This window comes from Thunnus maccoyii, chromosome 10 (genome assembly GCF_910596095.1).
Source record: "Thunnus maccoyii chromosome 10, fThuMac1.1, whole genome shotgun sequence".
NCBI classification, from domain to species: Eukaryota; Metazoa; Chordata; class Actinopteri; order Scombriformes; family Scombridae; genus Thunnus; species Thunnus maccoyii.
The window spans coordinates 19,687,829-19,704,164 of NC_056542.1; the positions used below are offsets into that span (position 1 = coordinate 19,687,829).

General features: G+C 37.6%; 2 protein-coding genes across 2 annotated transcripts; both read left to right on the forward strand.

Moving 5' to 3' along the window:
• Positions 1 to 1,810: 1,810 nt before the first annotated feature.
• LOC121905462 (chemokine-like receptor 1) lies at positions 1,811 to 2,961 on the forward strand. The gene has a single exon (XM_042423698.1). It carries the CDS (start codon positions 1,811 to 1,813, stop codon positions 2,909 to 2,911), a length of 1,101 nt encoding a protein of 366 aa, XP_042279632.1. The 3' UTR covers positions 2,912 to 2,961.
• Positions 2,962 to 10,181: 7,220 nt separating this feature from the next.
• LOC121905310 (chemokine-like receptor 1) lies at positions 10,182 to 16,336 on the forward strand. Its single transcript, XM_042423491.1, has 2 exons — positions 10,182 to 10,236; positions 13,192 to 16,336. Exon 2 carries the CDS (start codon positions 13,212 to 13,214, stop codon positions 14,307 to 14,309), a length of 1,098 nt encoding a protein of 365 aa, XP_042279425.1. The 5' UTR covers positions 10,182 to 10,236; positions 13,192 to 13,211; the 3' UTR covers positions 14,310 to 16,336.

A 16,336-nucleotide genomic window follows, 5' to 3' on the forward strand; every position in this document is an offset into this window, starting at 1 on the left:
TCCGCAGAGGCAGCAGCATGTGGATATATGACATCCCCAAAATCCATAAATGAGAGAAAAAACCCCAGTCCTCCTTTACTATCCAAAGGGAAGCTGCTGTTTCTGTACAAGTCAAGCTTCAGTCACAGTTTATCAACAAGGTACATGATATTGAATTGTAAATATATCATCAAGTCAGTTACCAAGATATTTGTATTCTGTGACACTCTCAATATTAAACCCAGAGTGGAGTATGTACTGTATATTAAGGTAATTACTGTATGTCTTTGAATCTGGAGAAAAGGATTCATTTTGTTTTTGCTAGTAGTGTTTGTGGGAATGTTTTCTACATGCTTAAATTTGTTTCGTAACTCATCAGTAACATGCTAAAAAGTGTTTTGTAATTTCTAAATAAGTCTGATAAAGACTGAAAAACAGGATGCTGACAAAAAGGACACTTGCTATCATTGACCTGTGAAAGATCTATATCTACAAATGCACTGATAAATGATAGCTGAGTATACATGTTCTTTTGCAGCAACACCCTGTTAAGAGTTTAGTAGAAGAATAAAACAAGGACGATCAGAGTCAATAAAATGGACAGGAAATAGAAAAGCTTCAGGTTCAGTGGAAGCAATCACCAGCAGGCAGAGAACCCTTAATAAGAGTGGTCTTAAAGTTATACAGAGGATAAGTGTTTTAGCTTTTAGCTGACATTGCAGATTATTACATGAGACCAATGCACTAACAGCAAAGGCAGTTTTTTATCAGGTCTGGTTTGGGGCTCATGGAGCATCAGACAATCACTGGAGCTTATTAAGTATGGGCCAGAGCACCACAAATGGCAGGAATGAGAAAATGGCAGTTTACCAACAAGGGCAATCTCATTTACATAAATAGTGAGCAGAACAGGCCTGTAAAGTGATGCCTGCGGCACACCCTTGGTAACAGTCAGGAACTGAGATTTGGGCATTCCTGCCTTAATAAAAAGAATAATGAAATTAAATAAAAAATGGTATGCTGTCAGTAAGTTCTATTAGATCCTCCAGAATATCCTCTATACATGATTGTACTATACCATTTTGTTGCACTGCATTTGGACAGTCAGCTTTCTCTGTGAAAGCCACAATTCAGTGGAATGTCCTACCTGATGATTTGAAGAGCTGCAGTTCAGTGCTCAGCTCTGTGGCCACTGAGTCTGGATTTGATCTCATGGTCTTCTCAAATAATCTTGCCTTTGGTTTGACATGCTTACATTGTTGATTTCTGGTTGACATTGTGGGTGTATGCGATGTGCTATTGTGTGTAGCTTTGTATTTTGTATTTTGTATAATGTGTCCTGTGTGTTTTTTGCTTTGTACTGTTTGTTATTGTGCTGTTATATGTTTTAATTATAAGGGACTGCAGATGAAAATTTGCTTGAAGCTAAATCTGGTACAGTGCATCATTTATGTTAAAAACTGTACACTGTCCCGATAAATAAATACAATACGATGTGGATTTTCTCTGCACTTTCTCTGACACTTTGTTGGTTAACAAGAAAATGGGTATAAATAAATAATAACATGATCAATAATAATAAATCATAATAATAATAATAAAATAATAATAATAAAAACAATAAAGTAACCATTTGGACTGTCGACAGAGGAACTTGATACAACTTTGCATAGTTCAAGTCAAATCTTTGTGAAAAGCATCTTCATAGGCTATTTTTGAGAGCTAAATGCATTTTCAATTGTGTGTTGAAATATATATAAATAGATACATACAGGGGGAGATTACATTTGTTCTTCCTTTTACCATTGCAGATCTCAAGACAATAACAGAGATGACTGCTACACTTTCCAATCACACCAATACAACAGGTGTTAGTGAAGAAAATGGCTCTTCTAATGACAACTATGCTGATCTGACAAGGTCTCTCAACATCATGTCTGTCGTTATCTACTCAATGGATTTCGTTCTGGGAGTGTTCGGAAATGGAGTGGTTATCTGGGTGACTGGGTTCAAGATGAAGAAAACAGTGAACACGGTTTGGATCCTCAACCTTGCTGTGGCTGACCTCCTCTTCACAGCTTTCCTTCCTTTTAGTGCGACGTACACAGCTCTGGGTTTCCACTGGCCTTTCGGCAATTTCATGTGCAAACTGGACAACACAGTAAGGTTTCTGAACATGTTTGCCAGTGTCTACATTCTGGTAGTGATCAGTGTGGACAGATATGTGTCTGTGGTGTGGCCAGTCTGGGCCCAGAACAACCGAAATGTACGCAAGGCGTCCTGTGTGAGTCTGGGTGTTTGGGTACTGGGTCTGATACTCAGCTCTCCATGCTTCATCTTCAGGGACCTTTGGCTATCATCTGACAATGAAACAATCAGATGCTACGACAACTATGCCTTTTCTGATGACCTCGATAACCCATCTGTGAAACAGTTACTAATGCTTCGTTTTAAGGCCATGACCATCACTCGCTTCCTCCTGGGTTTTGTTGTCCCCTTCACTGTCATTGTCTCCTGTTATGCTATGATAATCCATCGTCTCAGGAGGAACCGTACCAGGGCCAGCCACTCAAGTCGCCCTTTTAAGATCATTGCTGCTGTTATCACTGCTTTTTTCCTGTGTTGGGCTCCCTTTTACATCATGACTCTAATTGAGTTATGGTATCACATTGATAATAGGTCAAGTGGAGTATTAAAACTTGTCGTCACTATTGGGGTCCCTTTAGCCACCAGCCTGGCCTATCTTAACAGTTGCCTGAATCCACTGCTGTATGTCTTCATGGGCCGAGATTTCAAGGATAAAGTTCGCAAATCCATCCTGAATGTATTTGAGACTGCTTTCCGGGAGGAGGTTTCCCGTTTGCACACTGACACAAAGTCAGTGGACACCAGTCAGAGCCTTGACATGTCAATTCTAAATACTCAAGTATAAGGTTGTGGCATGAATAAACAAATACTGAAACTGCACATTAGAAAATAATTTAGACACAAATGTAAATGTATATACATCACCAGTCAAAAGTTTGGACATACTTTCCCAATGGGAAAGTGTGTCCAAACTTTTGACTGGTACTGTATCAAATTCCTTTTTTATTTCTTTTGTTGTCTTTATAAAATGACTTAGATTCCCAAATTGAAATGTTGGAACCTGTTGAAGTTTGATTAATTTGAGTTGTATGATTAGATAACTGATTAGGTCAAACACAGTGTACTAGATCTTAACTACACTTACAGTATTAACAATCTGATTGAAGGGACTGGTGGTAATATTGTACAATAAGGTAGCAGCTTCATAGTTAACTTGGGTTAGGTGTCTATTATTTCTTAACCTCAAGACAATATAAAATCACAGAAAAATGGAATGGCCCATTTATTTTATGTATGACTGTGGATATGAATATTGTGACATGTACCATGAACCATGAATGATTGTTATTGCAATACTTGCTCATCATTATTTTTACATTATCAAAATATTATTTTTGACATGGCTTCTGCCTGGAATCTCTTTCTCTAGTATTGCACACTGATATATATATGGTGAATACAAATATTATAACCTACACAACTCATTTGCAACACCTCATGATAGTTTCAAAAAAATAAACCCCAAGTGTTTGTGTTAGTGACAGGGCCAAGGTTGAAGAGGTAATCATGATTGTGGTTTATCTTTCATCTTTAGATCTGGGGCGCTGTGCTCAAGCTTTCTTCCCTTTTTCACCCCATAATAATTTACTGTAACTACTAAGCTGTCAATCATAAGAAATACTTTTTGTTGTTGATTGTTCTTTTTCATTTTATGTTAGAATTTCTTCATAATATTAATTGACCAACAGAGGGAACTGTTTTACATGTCAGGTGCTTCTTAGATCAAGGACATAAATGTAGACAAAGGACAGCAAACTTCAGTCTTGTGAAGTGTTTTCCAGTCATCATCAGTCATTTGTGATTATGTATAAATATGTTGAATAGCTCTATTACTCTATTACTCTGATCAGCTCAGTTGGATAACGTTCATGATGAATTTGTTTACATTTTATTTGTAAAATAATTCGGACATCAAAGTAAATTTATAATAACTTATTTTAAAATGAATTTTATTTTTTACACTCTTCTCATGGAGAAAAAAACAAGATCCTTTCACAATATAATTTTAATGGTTTACGCAAAGTATATTTGTAAACCTCTGTCACTGCATATCAGCCTATGTTGTGTTTGAATTAAAAAGAGAAGTCAACTACAACTCTGAGTGGATTGTGGAAACGTTTTTGCCTAGGCCAAACTACATAAGTGGATTCAGTCGAGCAGTTATTCACTCCAATAATAAAGAATAAACCCACCTTTTATGGTAGCTTTGTAATTTGTAATTATGTGGTTCATTTCTTAGTTAAAATCTGATGCATGCTCGTCTTCCATGGGGTCATGTAACAGAACAAAAAGTTAAACATTAGGTATACAGAGACATTTTACTGTATAGTGTATGTTTTATTGTATGTATGTGGTGGATTTATTTGATGTATTTAAGTGATAATAAAGTAATGCCATTTTGTGCATGCTCAAAACTTCCATAAATGTCACCACAGATGTTGTGACTATTCTGAAGAAATCTTATTTAAAGAGCAATAGGAATATTTGCCAATCTAGACCTAGTCATGATTTTAATTCTAAAATCATGTTAGAAAAGATATATCCTAGCTTCAGATCAGTTTTGCTTGCAGGGATACAGAGACACCACAGTTTGTGTCCAGCTTCAAGTGGATAGTGGCAAGAAGGGAGTTGTCTTCTATTTTATAAAACTCTCTGGCAATATGTAACTTACATTCAAATGTTGTTTTCAGTAGTGCTCTTGTGTTGACTGTTCAAATCAACATCGGTATAATAAGGTTATAATGTAGTAATATACTGTATTTACAATACATATAAATTATGTATCTCATCTATCAATGAAGACAATGTATGATTTTAGAAAATGTGACAACATTTTTAACCACAATGCATCAACAGCCAAAGTGTATGCAAAAGGGCTAATGGGCTTCAAAAAACAGGAATGCATACTGCTTGTGTCCCCGTGTCAATTAATTTGTTTACATACCACATTTGTCCACACATTAGGTTATATTAACCTGTCAGGGTTTGATCAGAGTTATTTCTGCTGCAGACACATCCTCACCTGACTGGAGAGCTTTGAGAGAGGTACTGTACCTTTGTTATTCTCAGAGTTTCATATTTGTAGCGTGATATGAATCCACAAGGTAGAAATAAGACGGTAAAAACATCAGATTTTGGATGGACAAAGTATAAGAATGATTATGTTATTATTTATTTCACGTGTTTTGTTCAACAAGGTTGGCTGATGCTCTTTTGCAGTAACACACTGTTAAGAGGTTGATAGAATAATAGAGTTATAATAACAAGGACAGACTGAGTCAATAAATGGACGGAAAACTGACAAGGTTCACATTCAGTGGAAACAATCACAGGCAGGCAGAGAACCATTAATAAGAATGGTCTTAAAGTTACAGAGAGGTAAAATATTTAGATTTTTATATGGCATTGCACATTTTTCCATGAGATTGCTGCACTAACAGTAAAGGCAGATTTTACACGATCAAGTCTGGTTCGGGGCTCATGGAGCATCAAACAATCACTGGAGCTGATTAAGTATGGTCCACAGCACCACAACAGCGGAAATGAGATATAAAATGGAGCTTTACCAACAAGGGTTTTGTAGAAATAAGTACTAGTGGTTATTATGTCTCTATGATAGGGAAGCCCAACCAACTTTATCATGTAGCATGCAGTGATGAGTGTTGTAATTATCACTAGAGATGAACCTGTGGTCCCCAGAGGCAGCGGCATGTGGATATATGACATCCCCAAAATCCATAAATGAGAGAAAAACCCCAGTCCTCCTTTACTACCCAAAGGGAAGCTGCTGTCTCTGTACAAGTCAAGCTTCAGTCACAGTTTATCAACAAGGTACATGATATTGAATTGAAAATATATCATCAAGTCAGATACCAAGATATTTGTATTCTGTGACACTCTCAATATTAAACCCAGAGTGGAGTATGTACTGTATATTATGGTAATTACTGTATGTCTTTGAATCTGGAGAAAAGGATTCATTTTGTTTTTGCTAGTAGTGTTTGTGGGAATGTTTTCTACAAGAGTGAATTTGTTTCATAAGTCATGACTAACATGCCAAAAAGTGTTTTGTAATTTCTAAATAAGTCTGATAAAGACTGAAAAACAGGATGCTGACTAAAAGGAACACTTGCTATCATAGACCTTTGAAAGATCTATATCTACAAATGCACTGATAGATGATAGCTGAGTATACATGTTCTTTTGCAGCAACACCCTGTTAAGAGTTTAGTAGAATAATAAAATGGACAGGGAATAGAAAAGCTTCAGGTTCAGTGGAAGCAATCACCTGCAAGCAGAGAACCTTTAATTTAATGGTCTTAAAGTTACACAGAGGTAAAGTGTTTTAGCTTTTAGCTGACATTGCAGATTATTACATGAGACCACTGCTCTAACAGCAAAGGCAGTTTTTTTATCAGGTCCGGTTTGGGGCTCATGGACCATCAGACTGGAGCTGATTATATATGGTCCAGAGCACCACAAATGGCAGGAATGAGAAAATGGCAGTTTACCAACAAGGACAATCTAATTTACATAAATAGTGAGCAGAACAGGCCTGTAAAGTGATGCCTGCAGCAAACCCTTGGTAACAGTTAGGAACTGAGATTTGGGCATTCCTGCCTTAATAAAAAATAATAATGAAATTAAATAAAAATTGGTATGCTGTTTGTATGTGGATTTTCACTGCAGACTGATGATTATGTTGAACTAAGTTAAGACTTGCACAAAAAGTTGAGAATTATTTCTCACCTTTTCTTCAAATAATTTGTCGGTTAATGAGAAAAAAGGATTAATGAAATAATAATAATAAATAATGAAGTAATCATTTGGACTGTCAACAGAGGATCTTCCTACAACTTTGCATAGTTCAAGAGGCCAGTCTGGGCCCAGAACCACCTAAATGTACGCTCACTGTGTGAGTCTGGGTGTTTGGGTACTGGGTCTGATACTCAGCCTTCCATACTTCATTTTCAGGGACATTGGGCCATCATTTGATGAAGAAACAATCATCAACTGCTACGACAACTATGCCTTTTCTGATGACTACAAAACACCGTCTGTGAATCAGTAATAAGGCCATGACCATCACCATAAATTATTGTCAGATGCTGCTCGGACTTTCTTGCGATATAATGTAATATGTAACCTACATCCAGATGTTGATTAAAATGGTAAATGATAAAACACAAGAGCACCAACACAGTAAAAGTGTGAGGTGCTAAAAAGGGTTTAATGTAATATAAATAATATAAAAGGGTATAGTAAGGTTATAATGTAGTACTATACTGTATATACAGCACATACACATTATGTAGCTCATCTATGAATGAAGACAAGGTATGGTTTTAGAACATGTGACAAAAATTATTTTAATCACAATGCACGAAAAGCAAGTTTAGGCAAAAGGGTTTGTTGGCTTCTAAAGAGAGAAGTGCATGCTGCTTGTGTCCCCGCCTTGATGAGTGCAATGACATAACACATTTGTCCACACATTAGGTTATATTAACCTGTCAGGGTTTGATCCGAGTTATTTATGCTGCAGAAACATCCTCACCTGACTGGAGAGCTTTGAGAGAGGTACTGTACCTTCGTTATTCTCAGAATTTCATATTTGTAGCGTGATATGAATCCACAAGGTAGAAATAAGACAATAAAAACATCAGATTTTGGATGGACAAAGTATAAGAATGATTATGTTATTATTTATTTCACGTGTTTTGTTCAACAAGGTTGGCTGATGCTCTTTTGCAGTAACACACTGTTAAGAGGTTGATAGAATAATAGAGTTATAATAACAAGGACAGACTGAGTCAATAAATGGACGGAAAACTGACAAGGTTCACATTCAGTGGAAACAATCACAGGCAGGCAGAGAACCATTAATAAGAATGGTCTTAAAGTTACAGAGAGGTAAAATATTTAGATTTTTATATGGCATTGCACATTTTTCCATGAGATTGCTGCACTAACAGTAAAGGCAGATTTTACACGATCAAGTCTGGTTCGGGGCTCATGGAGCATCAAACAATCACTGGAGCTGATTAAGTATGGTCCACAGCACCACAACAGCGGAAATGAGATATAAAATGGAGCTTTACCAACAAGGGTTTTGTAGAAATAAGTACTAGTGGTTATTATGTCTCTATGATAGGGAAGCCCAACCAACTTTATCATGTAGCATGCAGTGATGAGTGTTGTAATTATCACTAGAGATGAACCTGTGGTCCCCAGAGGCAGCGGCATGTGGATATATGACATCCCCAAAATCCATAAATGAGAGAAAAACCCCAGTCCTCCTTTACTACCCAAAGGGAAGCTGCTGTCTCTGTACAAGTCAAGCTTCAGTCACAGTTTATCAACAAGGTACATGATATTGAATTGAAAATATATCATCAAGTCAGATACCAAGATATTTGTATTCTGTGACACTCTCAATATTAAACCCAGAGTGGAGTATGTACTGTATATTATGGTAATTACTGTATGTCTTTGAATCTGGAGAAAAGGATTCATTTTGTTTTTGCTAGTAGTGTTTGTGGGAATGTTTTCTACAAGAGTGAATTTGTTTCATAAGTCATGACTAACATGCCAAAAAGTGTTTTGTAATTTCTAAATAAGTCTGATAAAGACTGAAAAACAGGATGCTGACTAAAAGGAACACTTGCTATCATAGACCTTTGAAAGATCTATATCTACAAATGCACTGATAGATGATAGCTGAGTATACATGTTCTTTTGCAGCAACACCCTGTTAAGAGTTTAGTAGAATAATAAAATGGACAGGGAATAGAAAAGCTTCAGGTTCAGTGGAAGCAATCACCTGCAAGCAGAGAACCTTTAATTTAATGGTCTTAAAGTTACACAGAGGTAAAGTGTTTTAGCTTTTAGCTGACATTGCAGATTATTACATGAGACCACTGCTCTAACAGCAAAGGCAGTTTTTTTATCAGGTCCGGTTTGGGGCTCATGGACCATCAGACTGGAGCTGATTATATATGGTCCAGAGCACCACAAATGGCAGGAATGAGAAAATGGCAGTTTACCAACAAGGACAATCTAATTTACATAAATAGTGAGCAGAACAGGCCTGTAAAGTGATGCCTGCAGCAAACCCTTGGTAACAGTTAGGAACTGAGATTTGGGCATTCCTGCCTTAATAAAAAATAATAATGAAATTAAATAAAAATTGGTATGCTGTTTGTATGTGGATTTTCACTGCAGACTGATGATTATGTTGAACTAAGTTAAGACTTGCACAAAAAGTTGAGAATTATTTCTCACCTTTTCTTCAAATAATTTGTCGGTTAATGAGAAAAAAGGATTAATGAAATAATAATAATAAATAATGAAGTAATCATTTGGACTGTCAACAGAGGATCTTCCTACAACTTTGCATAGTTCAAGAGGCCAGTCTGGGCCCAGAACCACCTAAATGTACGCTCACTGTGTGAGTCTGGGTGTTTGGGTACTGGGTCTGATACTCAGCCTTCCATACTTCATTTTCAGGGACATTGGGCCATCATTTGATGAAGAAACAATCATCAACTGCTACGACAACTATGCCTTTTCTGATGACTACAAAACACCGTCTGTGAATCAGTAATAAGGCCATGACCATCACCATAAATTATTGTCAGATGCTGCTCGGACTTTCTTGCGATATAATGTAATATGTAACCTACATCCAGATGTTGATTAAAATGGTAAATGATAAAACACAAGAGCACCAACACAGTAAAAGTGTGAGGTGCTAAAAAGGGTTTAATGTAATATAAATAATATAAAAGGGTATAGTAAGGTTATAATGTAGTACTATACTGTATATACAGCACATACACATTATGTAGCTCATCTATGAATGAAGACAAGGTATGGTTTTAGAACATGTGACAAAAATTATTTTAATCACAATGCACGAAAAGCAAGTTTAGGCAAAAGGGTTTGTTGGCTTCTAAAGAGAGAAGTGCATGCTGCTTGTGTCCCCGCCTTGATGAGTGCAATGACATAACACATTTGTCCACACATTAGGTTATATTAACCTGTCAGGGTTTGATCCGAGTTATTTATGCTGCAGAAACATCCTCACCTGACTGGAGAGCTTTGAGAGAGGTACTGTACCTTCGTTATTCTCAGAATTTCATATTTGTAGCGTGATATGAATCCACAAGGTAGAAATAAGACAATAAAAACATCAGATTTTGGATGGACAAAGTATAAGAATGATTATGTTATTATTTATTTCACGTGTTTTGTTCAACAAGGTTGGCTGATGCTCTTTTGCAGTAACACACTGTTAAGAGTTTGGTAGAATAATAGAGTTATAATAACAAGGACAGACTGAGTCAATAAATGGACAGAAAACTGACAAGGTTCACATTCAGTGTAAACAATCACAGGCAGGCAGAGAACCATTAATAAGAATGGTCTTAAAGTTACAGAGAGGAAAATTTTTTTAGATTGCATTGCACATTTTTCCACAAGATCCCTGCACTAACAGTAAAGGCAGTTTTCACCAGATCAGGTCTGGTTCGGGGCTCAAGCAGCATCAAACAGTCAGTTTTCCCTATGAGGACTTAGTAGAAATAAGTACTAGTGGTTATTATGTCTCTATGACAGGGAAGCCCAACCAACTGTATCATGTAGTATGCAGTGATGAGTGTTGTAATTATCACTAGAGATGAACCTGTGGTCCCCAGAGGCAGTGGCATGTGGATATATGACATCCCCAAAATCCATAAATGAGAAAAAAAAAACCCAGTCCTCCTTTACTACCCAAAGGGAAGCTGCTGTCTCTGTACAAGTCAAGCTTCAGTCACAGTTTATCAACAAGGTACATGATATTGAATTGAAAATATATCATCAAGTCAGATGCCAAGATATTTGTATTCTGTGACACTCTCCATATTAAACTCAGTGTGGAGTATGTATTGTATATTATGGTAATTGCTGTATGTCTTATTTTGTTTTTGCCAGTAGTGTTTGTGGGAGTGTTTTCTACATGATTAAATTTGTTTCATCACTCATGACTAACATGCCAAAATATGTTTCGTAATTTCAGAAGAAATCTGATAAAGAGTAAAAAACAGGAAGCTGACAAAAGGAACATTTCCCAACATAGTGAAATACTAGTAGTACTATACTATAGATACAAATGCACTGAAAGATCTTTTGCAGCAACACCTTGTTAAGAGTTTAGTAGAAGAATAAAACAAGGACGGACAGAGTCAATAAAGTGGACAGGAAATAGAAAAGGTTCAGGTTCAGTGGAAGCAATCACCAGCAGACAGAGAACCTTTAATAAGAATGGTCTTAAAGTTACACAGAGTGTTTTGGCTTTTAGCTGACGTTGCAGATTATTACATGAGACCAATGCACTAACAGCAAAGGCAGTTTTTTTATCAGGTCTGATTTGGGGCTGTGAAAGAAAATTGAATAGTAGGTTATCATTTTATAAATCTTTTGTATATATGTTACAAATGTTTTCAAACTAAGGAGTCAATGTTTGTTATCAACTGAATGTGATGTAATGTCATCGTCATTTTGGGGACACATGTTGGTGAAGAAATCCTACTCCTAGGCTAGTTGAACTCTTGAACCTGTTTCTATCTGAGGATTGCTTGCTGACCTCTGGGGTTAGCTAGAGATATCTTTGTCTTAAGCCTACTGTTTTAGAGACCATGCTTGTTTGTAAGAAGGTGTAATGGTTTGTGGAAGTGTCAACTTAGGGACCAGACTGTTTTTAGCTTTGCTTCTGGAGAGGTATAAAGCTGTCTAGTTTGAGTTCACAATCTTTAGAAAAAGGGCTGGCTTTAGGGAAAGGGCCAGCTGAACAACATGCTTTCTCTCCAAAAATACAAGATGATTGTATTTTTGTTTGTGTTTGGACTTTTGTATAATTGTTACTGATGATGTGATGGATTGTACAGTGTTTACAACTGCTTCAACAAGTAACAATGTTTAATGCTTTCTTTATGTCTCCATGTGCCTTCTTTCTTGAGAGTAAATTTCCACAAAAGGGCTCATGGAGCATCAGACAATCACTGGAGCTTATTAGCACTACAGAGCACTACAAATGGCAGGAATGAGAAAATTGCACTTTACCAACAAGGGCAATCTAATTTACATAAATAGTGAGCAGGACAGGCCCCAAAAGAGATGCCTGCGGCACACCCTTGGAAGCAGGCAGGAATAGAGGTTTGGTCGTTCCTGCCTTAATGAAAATACTAACAAAATAAAATAAAAATTGGTATGCTGTTTGCATGTATGTTTGTATTCAGTAAGTTCTATTAGATCCTCCAGAATATCCTCTATACATGATTGTACTATACCATTTTGTTGCACTGCATTTGGACAGTCAGCTTTCTCTGTGAAAGCCACAATTCAGTGGAATGTCCTACCTGATGATATGAAGAGCTGCAGTTCAGTGCACAGCTCTGTGGCCACTGAGTCTGGATTTGATCTCATGGTCTTCTCAAATAATCTTGCCTTTGGTTTGACATGCTTACATTGTTGATTTCTGGTTGACATTGTGGGTGTATGCGATGTGCTATTGTGTGTAGCTTTGTATTTTGTATTTTGTATAATGTGTCCTGTGTGTTTTTTGCTTTGTACTGTTTGTTATTGTGCTGTTATATGTTTTAATTATAAGGGACTGCAGATGAAAATTTGCTTGAAGCTAAATATGGTACAGTGCATCATTTATGTTAAAAACTGTACACTGTCCCGATAAATAAATACAATACAATGTGGATTTTCTCTGCACTTTCTCTAACACTTTGTTGGTTAACAAGAAAATGGGTATAAATAAATAATAACATGATCAAAAATAATTTAAAAAAATAAATAAATAAATAAAATAATAATAATAAAAACAATAAAGTAACCATTTGGACTGTCAACAGAGGAACTTGATACAACTTTGCATAGTTCAAGTCAAATCTTTGTGAAAAGCATCTTCATAGGCTATTTTTGAGAGCTAAATGCATTTTCAATTGTGTGTTGAAATATATATAGATAGATACATACAGGGGGAGATTACATTTGTTCTTCCTTTTACCATTGCAGATCTCAAGACAATAACAGAGATGACTGCTACACCTTCCTATCACACCAATACAACAGGTGAAGAAATTGGCTCTTCTAATGACATCTATGCTGATCTGAGAGGGTCTCTCAACATCATGTCTGTCGTTATCTACTCCCTGGATTTCGTTCTGGGTGTGCTCGGAAATGGAGTGGTTATCTGGGTGACTGGGTTCAAGATGAAGAAAACAGTGAACACAGTTTGGATCCTCAACCTTGCTGTGGCTGACTTCCTCTTCACAGCTTTCCTTCCTTTTAGTGCGACGTACACAGCTCTGGATTTCCACTGGCCTTTCGGCAAGTTCATGTGCAAACTGAACAGCACCATAAGCTTCCTGAACATGTTTGCCAGTGTCCACATTCTGGTAGTGATCAGCGTGGACAGATGTGTGTCTGTCGTGTGGCCCGTCTGGGCCCAGAACCACCGAAGTGTACGCAAAGCATCCTGTGTGAGTCTGGGTGTTTGGGTACTGGCTCTGATTCTCAGCACTCCATACTTCATCTTCAGGGACACTGGGCCATCATATAACAATGAAGACATCATCAACTGCTTCAACAACTTTGCCTTTTCTGATGACTACGAAACACCGTCTGTGAATCAGTTGCGACAGTTTCGTCATCAGGCCATGACCATCACCCGTTTCCTCCTGGGTTTTGTTGTCCCCTTCACTGTCATTGTCTCCTGTTATGCTGTGATAATCCATCGTCTCAGGAGGAACCGCACCCTGGCCAGCCATTCAAGTCGCCCCTTTAAGATCATCGCTGCCGTTATCACCACTTTTTTCCTGTGCTGGGCTCCTTATCACATCATGGCTCTAATCGAGTTGGTGAATCACATGGCTAGTCATGCAAGTGAAATATTAGACCATGTCACCACTATCGGGGTCCCTATAGCCACCAGCCTGGCCTTTCTCAACAGTTGTCTGAATCCACTGCTGTATGTGTTCATGGGCCAAGATTTCAAGGATAAAGTTCGTAAATCCATCCTGAATGTACTGGAGACTGCTTTCCAGGAGGAGGTTTCTCGTTCATATACCTATACAAACTCAATGGTCACCAGTCGGAGCAAAGAGAAATCAGTATCTGATGCTGAGGTATAAGGCTGTCCATGATATCAATAAATACTGTAATTGTACATAGCAAATATAATTGTATATACCAAATAGCTTTTTTTGTTTTGTTGTTTTTAATGCAATGGCCCCTAAGGCAATCTCTATATATTATATAAGTTGTGGATGAATTTTTGATACATTTGTAGGCCTAAGCATTTTGAAATGATGGAAAGGTAAAATGTTTTTAATGCTATACCAAGTGGCTACATGTATCTTAAGAATGGCGCTTCTTTGACCCACAGCAGTGCCTAGGATATTGTTTGTAATATGCAGTTTTTTGACACAGGAAACCAGTCATAATTTCAATATAGTTATTACATCAGTTTATTCAATTTAATTCAATTCAATTCAATTCAATTCAATTCAATTTAATACTTTATTTCCATTTCAACAAGTTGATTGGAATTTGGTGCAGTGCAGCTCAAATACAATACAGTTCATGCATACACATATAATTTCTTCCAAACCCAAGAATGATAAAAAAAAGTACACAAATAAAAGGTAAAAGGGAATAGGAAAAAAGAAAAAAACAGATTAAAACGGACAGCTGTGTGGTGTGAATATAAAGTGCACAGTGCATAGCAGCTTAACCATAGTCATAGGCATAAAGACATAAAGTGCACAGTGCATAGCAGCCTAACCATAGTCATAGACATTAAGACATAAAGTGCACAGCACATAGCAGCCTGACCATAAACATAGGATTCCACGGAATGCAGAAAAATGCAAGAGCAAAATAAAGTGCATATTACACTTTAAATGGAGGCCCCTGAATAGAGGGGGTCACAGGATCATTGAGAGTTCAGTATATGAATTTCAGCAGGATATGCACTGTTTTTACTGGTTTTGGTACCAATGGACCACCATCTTCTCTCTGATGGGAGTAAGTTAAAAAGACAATTTGCTGGGTGAGAGGGGTCAGAGGACACTTTGGGGGCCGTGTGTTGGATACAGGAGTAAAAGATGGAGGACACTGAGGGGGGATTGCAGCCAATTAACCTGGTTGCTGTATGCACTATCCTCTCCAACTGTGCTCTGTCCTGTGCCGTTGTATTCCCATACCAAACAGTGAGAGAGAATGTTAAACCGCTCTCCACTGCTGCCTTATAGAAGAGCCTCATGGCCCCTTGAGAAACCGTGAACTTCACATTTCATGATTATAGTGTCCGTATTAATTTTTTGAGTTTGAGATTGTTGTGCCCAAGAATTTAAAGTTCTCCACCCTTTCAACTACTTGCCCATTAATCTCCAGAGGCTTGAGCTTGTTCTCATTTTTCTGAAAGTCTATAACCATCTCTTTGGTTTTACTTATGTTTAGCTCAAGATTGTTCTCAGAGCACCATTTGACAAGGGCCACTCGTGTTCCACTACATAAAAAGTCCAATATCTAGTGACATAGGCCTTGGTTCACCCCTGTCATGAGTAACTTGTCAGACAGCTTCCTGGAAAGGATTGTGTTGAAGGCTGCACTGTAGTCCACAAACAAGACCCGGGCATAGGTAGCAGGGCCTTCAAGATTTTGTAGTATGGAATGAAGGCATAGGGAAACAGCATCATCTACTGACCAATTTGCCCTGTAAACAAACTGGTGTGGGTCTAGATCTACGTTAGAGAGATTTCTACAGACCAGCCTCTCAAACACCTTCATTATGACTGATATTAATGCCTCTGGAATGTAGTCATTCAACCACTCACACTGGGTTTCTTAGGAACTGGTACTATCACCGCAGACATAAAACAAGATGGAACTTTGCAGGCTGTGAGAGACCAGTTTAAGATGTCTGTAAAGACAGGGTCTAATTGGTAAGAACAGTACTTCAGGGTGGCTGATGACACCTGGTCCAGCCCAGCAGCTTTCCTACAATTTTGTTTATGTAGCAGGGACCTCACCCTATGCTCCTTGATAATGAAGGGTGGGTCAGTAAGATCTGTAACTGTGGAGATACTCTGTAGGCTAGCAGATTTTGAGTCGAACCTGCAGTAAAATTCATTCAGTTGGTCTGGGAGGTTGGAAT

What these genes read in the sequence shown, in the direction of transcription:
- LOC121905462 (XM_042423698.1), top strand. Translation starts at nt 1,811, where the DNA reads ATGACTGCTACACTTTCCAATCACACCAATACAACAGGTGTTAGTGAA.
- LOC121905310 (XM_042423491.1), top strand. Translation starts at nt 13,212, where the DNA reads ATGACTGCTACACCTTCCTATCACACCAATACAACAGGTGAAGAAATT.